General features: G+C 31.7%; 1 protein-coding gene across 1 annotated transcript in view; it reads left to right on the forward strand.

The window, feature by feature from the left end:
• LOC131671652 (sphingomyelin phosphodiesterase) overlaps nt 1-15,438 on the forward strand; it is a 938,839-nt gene that overhangs the window by 735,103 nt on the left and 188,298 nt on the right. The window contains exon 8 of the mRNA XM_058948252.1: nt 7,722-7,914. Coding sequence (XP_058804235.1) covers nt 7,722-7,914 — 193 coding nt within the window. The remainder of the gene's footprint in view (nt 1-7,721; nt 7,915-15,438) is intronic.

The raw sequence follows: 15,438 nt of genomic DNA on the forward strand, positions 1-15,438 counted from the left end.
TATTTTCTCTAATTTTTTTTGCCTATTTTACGTTTTCTTTTTACAACAATAGTCATAAAAAGAGTTGAATTATCATTAAAAGAATAAGGGATGCATCCCTTATGGTCTAAACTATATGCATTATTTCTGTATTTACGGTAGCATTAAAATTAAATTTGTTTTATCGTAAAATATCAATTAGAACCTCAGCTATATTGCAAAATACTTTTTTGGGGGTGTACTTTGAGGGCAGATCTCGCCCCCTAAAATTGTTTTTCCGCAGATAAAATAAACATATATTACTTATTTTATTGTGAACTATAACATATCAAAAGATTATTAAAATCGATGATTTTGAGTTGGTGGGGTTTCCTCGTAAGTAACATTTTTGTATGAACAAAATAGGGTACCACAACAGGTGAAGATAAATAAATAGGAAAATAGTACACTGAGAGCCATCTATTTGGAAAAGGCCTAAGATTCTCGAATACGGCCACTTCCGCACACCCGGCCAAGACCAATCAGATATCGAATTTCGCCAATGCCTAGGATATTCCTAATTAAGTCTGAAAAAACTAAGTTCGCCCTGCTCAGCACGTCCAAAATTTCAGAGTAGGATTCTATTTGAAAAAGCATAAAAGGAGGTTCTCATGAAAAAAATTGATACTTCACCCCAGATTCGTTGTTACAGAAGTACGTTGTTGAAGAAGTAGATGTAAAAAAATCAACTTCGTTTGTTAGGGTGAGAAGGACTGAGAGTGAAAGTTTTAAAACATTTGTTATAAGAACGCCGGATTTATTCAACTCACAATAAAATAGCTTAAATATAACAAATAAACCGGAACGCTCGGAACCAAAGGAAGATTGCAATTAAAACTAACGGTACAAATTACATTTATAAAAGTTTGAAATCTCAATCGCAAACTGGGTTAGTTAAAATTAAGAAGTGATTAATTTTATGTCGGCACGGAAATCGTATCTCTAAATTAAAAGTAAAGTAAAGTACAATTAATAGAGTATGATTAACACACGCGTGCTCAACGATAAGCGACTTGCCTTTTGTCAGAGCCTGATCTAGGAAGAATGAAACGCGTGGCCGCGCCAGTTGAGTTCGATGCGAAAAATTTCTTCTTATCTCAATTCCCTTTCCTCGCACGAAGATCGAAGGCGTGAACTTCTTGACCTCCTGCCAATGGGGTTTCATTATTCACGTATCAACTGCTCCTTACTATATTTGATTGGCTCGAGTCGAAGTCTGTGATGGTTCCGACCGTGCGCTAAAGATTGTGCCGTGTTTTGGTGGCTCGTGTTGCGTTGTTTGATATTGCCGGCTTTCGGCTCAAACAACGGGGTGACGGACACTCAATGTCCGTCGTCGGTAATCAGCTTTGAAAGGTAACCTTTCAACCAGTCTGATTGCCACAATGCATTTGCCATCTTTTTTAGCGATGTATGCATTTTGGCGAGTTTAGAGGCAGTGATCGCAGCAATGTTAAATAGCAAAATCTGATTCTAAATCGTAATTCAGCTTGATGCAGCGCACGCTTCTCTCATACACTTATTTTAAGTAAACAATATTCGTAGGGTTGCTGAAGTTTCGAGTTTCGAAGAGGCTGTAATTGAATTTAACAAAAAAGGGACCAACCGACAAATATCGGCAGATAAGATTCTGTTAGAAATGAGAGTGTCGATGCCGCTACGCATGGTCACTCAATCTTGATTTCGAGTTTGATATCGCACGCGCGCATCGATTAGCAAACCAGTCCGCGGAGTAATGAAATGATCTAAGGGCAATGTCTTTGTCCGAAAATTCTGTGAGAGCATATTTCAAAATACATCCGTAACATCGTTACTTTTGAGACGTTGGGAAGCAATGATCTTCGGTTCGTCGTAATGTAGTGTATGTGTGTGGAAAAAAAGAGTAAGTAATTAAAAATTAAAAACCAATAATCATTCGCTATATTTCTTTTTACTCTCTCTCTCTCTCTCTCTCTCTCTCTCTCTCTCTTCTCAATTTTAGTTTTGCACACAATTCTTTTTGCTAGTTACACTCGATCGCCGTGTGGTTAAGTGCATATTTAGTTAGGCCCCCTTTCGTTATCTTATTGTCGAGTGTGTGATAAGATAACGAGAAGTGTTAAGCATATCGCCAAGTGTGTGATATGGTGAGACTTCGATCCTTCGTTGCTGAAAGAGAATTTCTCGTGATAGTGGTATTGTACGTCCTAATTATTATCCAAAAGGATAGACCAAAAAAGTGCACCTGAGAATGATGTATCTACCGGAATAACAGTATTTACGATATGTTCAAAGCTGTTATTACATTCTAATAGTAAATTTTTCCTTTTTCGGATACTTAACAAAAGCATTTCTGTTAAAATAACCACTCTGACTTTTAAGTGACTTTAAAAAGACAGAATGGCTATTTCATAGTTCAAGTCTACAGTCTTATAATTATTCTCATAACGTCTATTCTACCAAAAAATTTGAAAAAAAGTAGCTCTTGGGCAGTTTTTTAAGCATTTGTTACATATCAAGCAAGCCATATACATATCGAACGCTGAAATGTTACCAAAACAGCAGTTTGTGTGCGACTTTCAGTCTTTCTCACACAAACGGCTAACTGCGTCGTTTGTCGCTCTCGGTAACTTCGGTAACAAATTGACCTCCAGACGAAATATGCATGGAAGTCAATGCCGTTTCCCGAAGAGAGTGAGAGACACGTATAGTCTTCCGCCTAATATTCGCTTTTACTAAAAGCACATCGTGAGAGTAGGATAGAAACAGTCCTCCTCTCTCACAATCTTGCGAACGCTGCTGAATAGGATAAGGAACGATTCGCGAAGCTGAATAAGCAATTAGCCCATTGGCTGGTCACATTAGTAAAAACACTAGTGAACGGGCTAATGTTGGCCTTTTCTTTGATTACGAAGAGGACTAGACATACACTCCACGACCGTAAGCGAAACCGTAACGAACTACGTGAAAATAAAAATGTTTAACTTTTTGGTAATAATAAAAATGTAGTAGTAATAAAGAAATTAAGGGTGTTGTCTAGTCGGGCACTTTGAAAAAGTCGATTTTTTTTACATTTTTCGAATATATATGTATGTAAGAATATTGTGTTTAATTTTTATAAAGATCGGAGCAGTATAAGTGTATTTTTTTCAACCGAAACGACCCTACCCGACCGCTCGTATTCCACGCGTGTTCAAGAAGCAAATCGCCACAGCTTGAATACTTCCAAAGAGTCTAGAACAGCGAGAAAAAAGGCTAGATTGGAAGAAAATCAAGATTTCGATCAATCAGAAGGTACTTCATACGGTGCAGGCATTGCAGATTAAATTTTGGTAAGATATTTTTTATATTTTTTGTTTAAAAAAACTTTAAAAATGCGTTTTTCTCAAAACAACGTTTTTTCGGACCTGCAACACGACTTCTCCAGAATCAGTGGACTGATCCTTTTGAAATTTAGACCACATATTCTATACATAATTATCCACAAAGTGGACCACTTACAAGTTATAATTTTGATTTTTACTATTTTTTTTTTCCAAAAAATGCCAAAAAAAAAGCCGTTTTTTTCAACTTTTCACATTTTATTAAGTAAAATCCACAAAATTAGCCCAAACTTAATAATTATGGTCCATTCTGTAGCTATTATCATACCAAATCTGAAACACTTTGATTTTTTTGTTTCAGATAAGCCGTTGCTGAAAAATCATGTTGCGACTAAGCTGTCTTGAAATTACCGCTCAATATTCAACTACGTATTTCGTACAATAAACTTGAAAAAAATGAATAAAAAAAAATTTTTTTTTGGAATTTAAGATCTAATTTATTATACCTATGTATTTTTATATCCATATCTTTCATAATCTACTCAAAAAAAAATTCCAAAAAATAGCAATTTTTTTACCCCGCCGACTACGCAACACCCTTAATATCAACAAATTTAGTGAAATTACAATTCGAACCGAAATATTCCGCCAATCCCTCTCGACTTGTGAAGTGTGAATGGCTGTAAGCGGTGCTTCAGGATATTCCACTATTCTCGTCGACGCCGGACTGCAGTTCGACAAATCGTAGGAGAATCTACAAGTCAAAGGGAGCAAGGGATAACCCGCCACGACAGGTTTTTCCTTTCGATCATTCAGCCTAACTCCACTCGCTCTAGATTGATTTTCTTAGTTAATTGCGGTAGTATTTGAGATTAGAAAAGGAAAGTAAATATTTCGTAAATGTCGGACGTAACAATTAACCAATGTCACTAAAGCAAACTTGAAATGTCATTTTAGACATAAATTTTCACGTTTTACCGGATTCCAGAGTAAAGTCTGACAGATATTATAAATAATAATACACAAGCGATAGAATTAGTAACAACAATTCGATTATTAAATAAAGAAAATTATAAAGTACTGATAATAATAATAATCGAATAATAAAGCAATCGTTATATTTACTAGTACTACCAATTGAAACAGCGATACCTAAAAAAAAGGAAGAAAAGTACGAATAACTAGAGGTGTATATTGCGAATGATATATTTACACTTTAAATAAAAAAGTTGATTGAGAGAAATAGGAATATACCGTTTTTCTTCAGATTTTCATGGGAATTCTGCTACTAGATATGGTGGTTTGAACGACAGTTAGCCTTACGATTTAAAGAAAAATAGTTAGTCGTAAAAGTAGAACTGTATGTTAGATTTGATTTGATTTATTTGTTGTTTCGAAGACAGCTTGGCTAGCACTTAGTGCTGACGGAATACGAGGTGTGATCAAAAAGTAAGATGACTTTTCAAATTTCACGGGCAACGTACTTTCGATTATCGATTTTGTTTCGTTATGTTGGTACACTCTTCCCGAACATCTCTACCAAGTTTCAAGTGTACAGCATTTTTTGTTTGGTTGTGAGAGGCGTAAAGGTTATAAGTGTTTTGCGTGCTCGGCGATTTCTTGCTATCGGAAAATATGGATCAAAGGATTTGCATCAAATTTTGTGTAAAAAATAAAATAAAGTGCTCCGAAACACTTGAAATGTTGACGGTGGCATACGGTGAAACTGTTCTGAGTAAAAAAAATATTTACAAGTGATACAAACTCTTCCAAGATGGCCGGGAAGATGCCAATGACGAGCCTCGCTCTGGACGGCCAAGCACGTCAACAACTGATGAAAACGTTCAAGCAGTGAAGAAAATTGTTCTGGAAAATCGTCGAATCATTATCAGAGAAGTTGCTGAGGATGTTGGTATATCGCTTGGCTCGTGCCATGAAATTTTTTCTAACGTTTTGGGCATGAGACGTGTGTCAGCGAAGTTTGTTCCGAAATTGCTAAATTTTGACCAAAAGAACCGTCGCATGAGCATCGCTCAAGAACTGTTGAATGACGTCAACGACGACCCAGATTTACTCAAAAGGGTCATAACTGGTGACGAATCATGGGTATATGGTTATGATATCGAAACCAAAGTCCAATCGTCCCAATGGAAGAGCTCAGATGAGCAAAGACCGAAAAAAGCACGCCAAGTTCGATCAAATGTCAAAGTTTCGCTCACTGTTTTCTTCGATTACCATGGCGTGGTGCATCAGGAGTTCTTACCATATGGACGTATGGTCAATAAACAGTATTATCTTGAAGTTATGCGCTGTTTGCGAGAAGCAATACGAAGAAAACTCCAAGAATTGTGGAAAAACAATTCATGGCTTTTGCATCACGATAATGCCCCTGCTCACTTATCTTTGCTTGTGAGAGATTTTTTGGCCAAAAACAACACCACAATCATGCCTCAGCCACCATATTCACCGGATTTGGCCCCATGTGACTTTTTCTTGTTCCCAAAACTAAAGAGACCTATGAAAGGACGGAGATTTGCAACGATTGAAGAGATAAAGACTACATCGCTGGAAGAGCTCAAGGCTATACCGAAAAGTGCTTATGAGAAGTGCTTTGAGGATTGGAAAAACCGTTGGCATAAGTGTTTTGTATCTGAGGGGGGTTACTTTGAAGGGGACAACATAAATATTGATAAATAAATAAATATTTTTTCTTAAAAATACAAAGTCACCTTACTTTTTGAACACACCTCTTATATACTTGGAAAATAATCACTTATGTGAAGTAAAATGTTCAATTGATAAAAAAGTGCGGACTTATTTACTTAGATATTATTTTTAACTTGCGCATCTGATGTGTAAAATATTTTTCAACCCAATAACCCAATAACCAAAAATTTTATACCTAAGTATAATTACACATCATGCTATTAGATTTGTAAATTTTTCATATTACATGTACTTCTTTCAATGACTACAATAATATTAAAAATTTGGTATAACGAAGAATTTATAAACAAAATGATTAAAAGATAGCGTAATTCTTATTTTATGCACACGTTACCTATTTAGGAAATGTATATAAATAGCAGTTTTCTCTTGAAACTCTTTGTTGAAATATCAATAAAAATTGCATTGCCTCATATTCTTGTTGCTTTGTATTTCATAGAATATAACACAATCAAAATTTTAAAACTTTAAAGTAGTAGTAATGTGTAATAACGATCTTGTTTACAAAACAAGATATTTCATTTCTTGATAAGAGAAATATGAAACTTTGCTTAACAGCTATTTTAAAACAATTAATATTTTAAGCAAGAAAATAACACAATACTACAGTTTTTGAAGTAAAGAATATGCTCTTGTTGATTATTCTGTGGTACTCCTAAAAGTAAACAATAAATTAAAAAGTCCTTTTTGAACAATTGCTTTTATAGAAAAGTTACAAACGCTTTTTATTGAGTTAAACCACTTGTTTCTCTACACATAACATACGGTTTAAATAATATTTTGAATCAATATTTTACAACTTCTGAGAAATATTATTTAGTTAACTTGCTTGCTTAAAGTTTGTCTAAATTTGCGAAATTAGCAATTTAGGGGCAACCCAGCTTAAAAAGGGAGCTGTTTTGCAACTATAAATTCGCTCGTCGTTGCGGGATGAGGAGGATTGTAATCCAACTTTGCCTAGCAGCGCGAGCACTGTACACATGAAATAAAGTCTCAGCCATATCCTAAGATCTGTTTTCATTATTCAGTAGTTAGCTTTGCTACTGTTCTCTCCTACGTGATAATCTAAGAGCTTAACTCATAAGACCCTCTCTGTTATGAGAAAAAAGCAGCCTTAGATAATCTCCCCTCATAATTATTGTATTATAGCTTAGAAATTCAACTAATTTTTTGTTGCGGCACTGTCTGATTTTTCTCAGATAATTGCAACAATGCTTGGCACAATTTCAAACGACGAATCGAAGTAGCGAACCGTGTTCAATCATCAAGACTTGATGATTAAATTCTAAAGTTGTTTTTAAAATATACTTACTCTCTATCGCAAGCCACTTAGGGTTGTTATCCTTGCAGCTTCAACTTTGAGTAGTGACTTTCCGAAGATTCAGTAGTGATTGTTAATGTTCGTGTAAGAATATTTCATTCAATACAAGTAAATCATATACCAATATTATTTTTATTATTTTGGTAATATATTATTATATGTCAACTTCTTGCCTGCTCTCGGAAAAATAATTTACAAATTTATTTTGGGTGTTTAAACTTAATTTATTATAACGTATAATAGTTTAAACGTTATAGTAAATCCTATATTTTCTATCTATTGTAAAGGTATTCAATAAATAAATCAATAATTATTTTCATTTTTTCCTGTAAAATCATTATATTATTTAACAGATATGAATCTACAATAATGGCTCAGTTCTTTGGTCATACGCATTATGATGAATTTGAGCTGTTCTACGATACTAGCGATATGAGTCGAGCTTTAAGCGTAGCATATATTGGACCTTCAGTTTCACCTTATTACAATTTGAATCCCGGATATAGGATATATTATATTGACGGCGATCATGCAAATACGACAAGGGTATGTTTGAAATATTTGTTATAAAGTATTATAAATGTGTAATTGTTTATGCCTTATAAATTCATGTTTTAATGGAACTGTCTGGTATTTGATAGTAGAAATTATAAATTTTCGTTACTATAGTCATTCTAATAAAATTAATATTATGAACATTTTTCATCTTGAAATATTCGGTAAACGCTTTCATTTTCTTCTTTATAAAACCTAATATTTTCATTAGGTGCCTGATCTGTCGCTTACGATTAAGTTACCTGATCAGTAACACTTTATTTAAAAAAAAGTGGTTTATCACGCTTTTTTGAAAGATTTTCGATTATGTTAACAAAAACGTTTGTCAAAAGAATTTCTACAAATTTCGTTCAAAATTCTTTTTGAATAAATTCAGAACAGTTTTTATCCAAATGGTAAAATTGACAATTTCAAAAAAACTTTCACTTAATCGTGAATATTTAATGGCTGAATATAATTAAAATTAAGTGAATTTCGAGCTCTTACTATTTCTCTTCTTTCCATTATTACAAATTTTATCATCTTGAATACTTATCTTAAGGAAGAAAATGAGCCCTTCAAAAATTATTTCTGTTCACTCAAATGTTTAGAAAAGTATGGTAATCCACTTTTCTTTCTGAAACGAAGGTATTATAAATAAGGAAATTTTTTAGGGTCACCATAAGAAACCTTTTAAACTTAAACAAAAAGAAAACAAAAGTATATTTTATTGAGTACTTCATAAGAAAAAATGTTCATGACTGTAATTTCATTAAAATGCTTTTTACACCTTGGTAATGAATTTGTAATTTTCTCTATTTGTTATTATCTGAGATTCTTAAAACTCTACTAATACTATTTTATTTTGAATTTCACAAATATTTTTATTCGGTTTCTTATGACATTTCGTATACGAAATCGGGTTAGATAGACGGATACCCCATATGAGATCTCGTAAGAATTTCCATCTTTTATCAAAATAATTACACACACACACACACACACACACACACACACACACACACACACATTATTATTATTATTATTATTATTATATTTTTAATATCAAAAACTTAAGTGCATTAACACTTATTTATATAATTCTAGTTTAAAGAAAACATTTTTTTTTTAAAAAAATAGAATATGAAATAAGATTATGTTGGGCTCAGCAGTACAATGCACTGCATAGAATGCATAGTTTAGCAGTACGATGCACTCTTTAAAATTTTGGTGAGTACTGAGTAGTGTAATTACAACTCAGCAATTATCGGATGTAAAAGCTCCGAAGTCAATCGTATAATTTTAATGTGTATGTCTGTAATGCCACTCGTCAAATATATTAAATACCTATAAAAATCAATAATCCCTTTTACTCATACTTTATTTCAATATGATAGCAGAGCGTGGTTTTAAAGGAAGTTTCTATGCTTAAAAAGTGACAAGGACAAGTAACAAGTTCAAGCAAACACTGAGGAAAGCTACTTGATGACTATTGAAGATAAATACTGGTATGTACAAGGGAAAAGTTCTGGATGGATTTTCGAGTATATAGTTTCAAAAGAAGAGTGTGCAAAAATACCAGAGAAAAACAAGAAGCTAAGACAGCACCGAAAGAGAGATTAATTGAAATTCTGAAAGGATATAATGAAGTTGAAGTTTGTAAAGACTTGAAACTAGATTATTTAAGGAAAGCTATCAAGCATATAATAGAAAGAGCATTAGAAAATAAAAAGAAAGAAGAAATAGAAGAATCAGAGAAAGCGGAAAAAACATTATATGTCAAAGAAAATCCTAATACAGACAGGGAGGACCATAGAGAATCACTACAAGATTTTAATTCAGAAACAATAAAAAATAAAGAATTTGAAGAAGAAGAAGAAAAGGAAGAAAATAAAAAAGAAGACAAAATGGCAAACAACGACAATATGAAAGCTCATTTTTCATTGTAAGATTATGGATCATATATATGAATCCTGTTTGTGTGTGTATGTGTGTGTGTGTGTGTGTGTGTGTGTATGAATTTTTTTCTCTCTTAGAAAATTTTAAATGCTTCTTCGAAACTAGACTTAGAAAAAAAATCAATGCTGCACACGCATACTCACACATGTTTGCACCAGTGCGAGCGCGTATAGTTTGAAACTCCATAAGTCGTAAAAATTTGAGACGCTGTGCTATAGCTCAAGTATTCCAAAATTTTCAAAACAAAACAGTCCATACTTGTGATGTTCGTATCACTTATAAATAAAAATAATTCGAACTCTCGTAATTTAGCTAATGAGTAAGAATTTGTTTCCGATGATTTTACTCTAATTTCAAGAAAATAGCTAAGTGAGACAAATACAATAATTAAGTAAATCAAATATATATAAGTAATGATAAAATATCGAGGAAAGTCAGACAATGCCCTAGTTTCTTATGGTGCGAGTTGTCCCATAAGCAGAGCTAAAGTCTTTCTTGGATAGGATATAATTCGGCCCAAGTTTCTTATAGCGCGAGATGTTCTATAAGTCGAGCTCAAATTATAAGGAAAGGTTAGTCTTGCTTAGTAAATCACAATGAGAGAAAGAACTTAGGTGTTGATCCAAGTTTATTCAAACTCATGCGCTCACTTTGCAAGGCTAGAAGTGAATGAATCTAGCCTGTGCAAAGGTGGGCCTATTTATACACAGATTTTCCCGCTTATTATTGCAGGAGAGATTTCATCGAAAATTCGAGAAACATTCCCGAATTTTGAGAAATGATTTTTCTTCATTTACAAGTAAATAACCATTAATATTAAGTTTTTTACACATGTAAATTTTACAGAACTAGTTATTTGTTGATTTTATACAATATATAATTATCGCCAATAATGTCGTCAAAAGTTATTAACTAATAAAGTTAATTAACGTGATATTACATTATTTACAATAGAAAATTATTAAAATTTCATATAACTTTATAGTTAATTAATTTTGGAAGTATTTTCCAAAATTAATTATTTAAATTAATTAATAACATTTGAATTATGACTAATTTTTCATATTTGTAACGGTTTTCTTTTAATCTTAATATGCGATTATTAGGTTAATTATCTAAGATTTCTAAATCATAAAATTGTCATTATCAAGTATTAACTTAATGTTTTCGTTCTATATATCGCTTATTGTTTAAATAAATTATTAGTTGTTTATTTATTAATAACAGTTGTTATTTAGCTGTTATTAATGAAACCAATTCTTACTCATGTTCTATGCTTATTCATTTTACATATAAATTATTTATATTTTTCTAATATTTCATATGTTAATAAATAAATTAACTTTACATATCAATATTCGTTATAAATTTATGATTGAATAAGATATTGTGAATCTGTATGTTAAAATCTATATAATTGATACTTTGTTATATTCAAATTATCTATAATTAACATATTTTTCTCAATGTTATGATTTATTATATCTATGTATATTATTTGTGACGTCACGCTATTTGTTTTGACTCGACTCTTATTTGTATACAGTCGCGTAAACAGTGAGGTAGCGCCGCTTAATGTATTGTTTTGACTAAACAGATTAATACGTTAGACTAGTTGCAGTGATTTAATAACAGCTCATAAATAGGACCGTTACATAGCCCCCCTCTTGAAACTGAATAATCTGTGAGAATAAGGTTTCAAGAATTTTTATTTTATGAGCTTTTATTAGTATTTTTTAATTTGTTCTTTATATAATTTTTCTTTATTTCTTTATTGTTACAATTATAAAAAATTTCCAGGTGTTGGTGGTCGTTCTGGCTGTTTTGATTTTATTTTGTTTTTTATTTCCTCGATTTTTTCTTTGGTTTTTGTAATTTTTGCGGCCAGCTTCTTGATCTTCTTCTGGATCCTGCGCTTTTGCTTCCTTGATGTTGTTGGTAGAACTGCAGCGGGCACAGGAGCAGAAGAACGTGGCATATTTGAAGGCAGGAAAGATATCGTGGTTTCTTTTTGCGTTTTTGCCTTTGCCATCCAAGTAGGCTTGGATGGTGTCTGTGTGCTTTTGCACAGGGACCAAGGCACCATATTCATTGATGGTACAAAAGGTCTGGCTAATGGTGCTGGGATATAGTATTTCAGATCTGACCCATTGGTCTGAGTGCTGTTACTTCTTCCAGACATCTTTCCAGATCGATAGTGTACTCTCTCTAGTGTTTACATATATTAGATCAATATGTAAATTTGCTTAGAGAGAGAATCTATCCTCTAGTGGCTAAATTTGGTACGGTTTTAATAGAGAAGTATGAAATACACCTCTATCTTTACCGTTTTTATATTTCAATAAGTATGTATCTAAACCGATTATGGATTTAATTATATACGGGCCTTCGTATAAGTTTAAGAATTTTTTAATAATTTCTTCTTCTTTATTACTTATATTTTGACTCCGTAATAATACATAATCATTAACTTTATATTGATAATGATGTATATTTTTATTGAAATTATTTGCACGTTTTATAAGTTTATTGTGCATTTTTTTCTTAATATCTTCTACCTGATTATAATTTTTTGGTACCTTTGTTTTGGTATCAGGTATCCACCGATGCCAAAATCTCTCTGGTTTTATATGTAAATGAGCTTCTATAGGAGTTGTTTCAATTGTTTCATGATATACACAATTCATTATTTGTTGTATTTTGGGAATTAGTGGAGCCCAACCTTTATGATTGTCGTTAGCATATGCTCTTAAAAATCTTCCCAGTTCTCTATGTATTCTTTCTACAATATTGCTTTGTGGATGTCGAATACTGGAAAATACTAATTTTATGTTATTGGCTAGAAGCTTTTCTTTCCATGCTTTAGCTGTAAACTGTGTTCCATGGTCACATATGATTGCTGATGGTTTACCATAATTTGGTATATAATGTTCAAATATTTTTTTAATAGTAGTATATGTAGTTGATCTTTTTATAGGATACATTACTACAAATTTACTAAAGCAATCTATTGTGGTTAAAATGTATTTAACCCCTCCTCGTGAAGTAGGCAATGGTCCATAAAAATCTAAAGACAATAAATCATTTGGTTTTTCAACTAATATAGGCTGCATTATGGATGATACCTTCTTCGTATAATATTTTGTACGTTGACAGAGATCGCAGCGATTTATAGTTTTAGCTACTTTTTTGCGAAGCTTGTAAATATAGAAATTTTCTTGTAACATTTTCGTAATTTTTCTGGATCCAATATGACCATATATTTCATGTATCTCTTGGATCAATTCTTTAATAATTATTTCTGGTAGTAATAATTTATTGTTAATTTTATCTTTTTTATAGACTAAATTGTTATAAATTATATATCTATGGTTGAAATTTTCTTTATTTCTTAAGTTTTGTGTATAACCATCATTTTGTTGTAGGGACTCCATATTCTTGAAGTATTTTATTAAATTACGTGAAGGTTCTTTCATCAACATAGCAATTTCAATTTCATCTGTATAATTATTACTGCAGTCTGTGATATGTCTAGATAGAAAATCGGCGGCTTTATTCTTATTTCCTGGTAGATACTCATACGTAATGTTGTAGTCTTGAAGAAACAAGCACCACCTCACTAATCTTGCATTTGTAAATTTACAAGTCGTTAAAAATTTCAACGCTTCGTGATCTGTACGAATAATTATTTCTTTCGCACCTCTTAGATACGTTTCTAATTTTAAACATGACCAAGCTACAGCTAATAATTCTTTTTCAGTAGTAAAATAATTTAATTCTGCTCCTTTTAGAGTTCTAGATATAAATGTTATAACTTCTTCATCACCTTCATTATTTAATTGTGACAAAGCAGCGGCTATAGTATGATAACTGGCATCGGTAGTTAATATGTAAGGTTTATTAGGATCAGGAAATTTTAAAGTGATTGTTTCAATAAATATTTTTTTCACATTATTAAAAGCTGTTTCATGCTCAGGTAACCATTGATAGCCTTTACTTTGTTGCAATAAATTCATTAAAGGTCTACATATTTCAGCATAATTTTTTGCAAATTTTGTATAGAAATTAACGAAACCTAGAAAGCTTTGCAAGCTTTTCAAATTTTTTGGAGCTTTATAATTTTGAATTATTTCTAATTTGCTTTTTTGAGCTTTTATACCTTGTGGAGTTATAATATGTCCCAAAAATTCAATTTCTTCTTGAATTAATTTAGACTTTGAAAATTTCAATGTATAATTATCTCTTCGACAACATGTAAATAATGTTCTTAAATGATAAATATGTTCATTAAAGGTTTTAGAAATACATAGTATATCATCCACAAATGGTATAATGAATTGTTTTAAATCGCCAATTGACAAATTTAAAGCTCTCACTAAAGCTGCTGTACTAGTACATGTACCGAAAGGAACTACATTAAATTCGTAGGTATTGCCTTCGATTATAAATGCTGTATATTTTTTACTTTCTTCATCGAGAGGAATCTGCCAAAAACTACTTGTTAAATCAAAACTAGAAATAAACTTTACTCCGAAACAATGTTGAAAAATATCATCAATATGTAGTGGGGCTTCATAATCTTTAACTAATTTTTTATTCAATTTTCGAGCATCTAAACAAAATCGCACTGATCCGTCTTTTTTAATGCTTATAACAATTGGATTAATATAATTACTAATTGATCGTCGAATAACGCCATCTCTTAGCATTTCTTTGATTGCAATTCGAACATTTTCTCGATAATTTAACGGTATAGGATACTGTTTTGAGAAATATGGCTCTTTATCTTTCAAAATCAATTTATGAGTATATACTTTCAATAAACCTAATTTTTTACGAAATACATCTTTAAATTCGTACACAAGCGAAGTTATCTCATTTTTTTGAGCATCGGTAAGGTTAGAGCTTTCATCAACTTTCTCATTAATTTCCCCTCGAGTTAGATTATCAGAATCATTATTTGTAATGCCTGCATCTATTTCATTTCGAGTTAGATCAATGAGTGATGGTATGTCATCCCCAAAATCCGAGACAGTATCATACTGAATAGTTAAGCTTTGATATGTACTTTCATCCATAAATGCATCGTTATATTTCATGTTTTCCAAAGTATTATTAATTTCAAAATAAATTTGCACTTTGAATGTGTCAAGTTTGAGCTTTATATTTTTCATAGTATCATAACCGATAATACAATCTTTAATTAATCTAGGAATAATTATGAAGATAATATCAATGTATTGACTACCCCATTTTACATTCAAATAAATTTGTTTTTTCAATCTCACCGATTTTTGGCCTGTAGCTACCTTAATAACGTGTCCACTAATCGGCAAAGTAGGTTTATCTTTAAAATTACTTAAGTTTTGATTGTAAAATTCTTCTGAAATAGCAGAAACTTCACTACCCGAATCAAGTAGAGCTTTTACTGGAATGTTTTCTAATAAAAGAAATATTTCAGGACAAATTCTGCCCCCACTACTATTATCGTTATTTGATAATTCACCGTTAATTTCATGTCTAGGATCTTCAAAAATAGTTAATAATTCTTTTGATAATAAATTGTTACTTGATTTT

Source organism: Phymastichus coffea, unplaced genomic scaffold, assembly GCF_024137745.1.
Source record: "Phymastichus coffea isolate CEN01 unplaced genomic scaffold, Cenicafe_Pcof_1.1 PCOF00010, whole genome shotgun sequence".
In the NCBI taxonomy this organism is placed as follows: Eukaryota; Metazoa; Arthropoda; class Insecta; order Hymenoptera; family Eulophidae; genus Phymastichus; species Phymastichus coffea.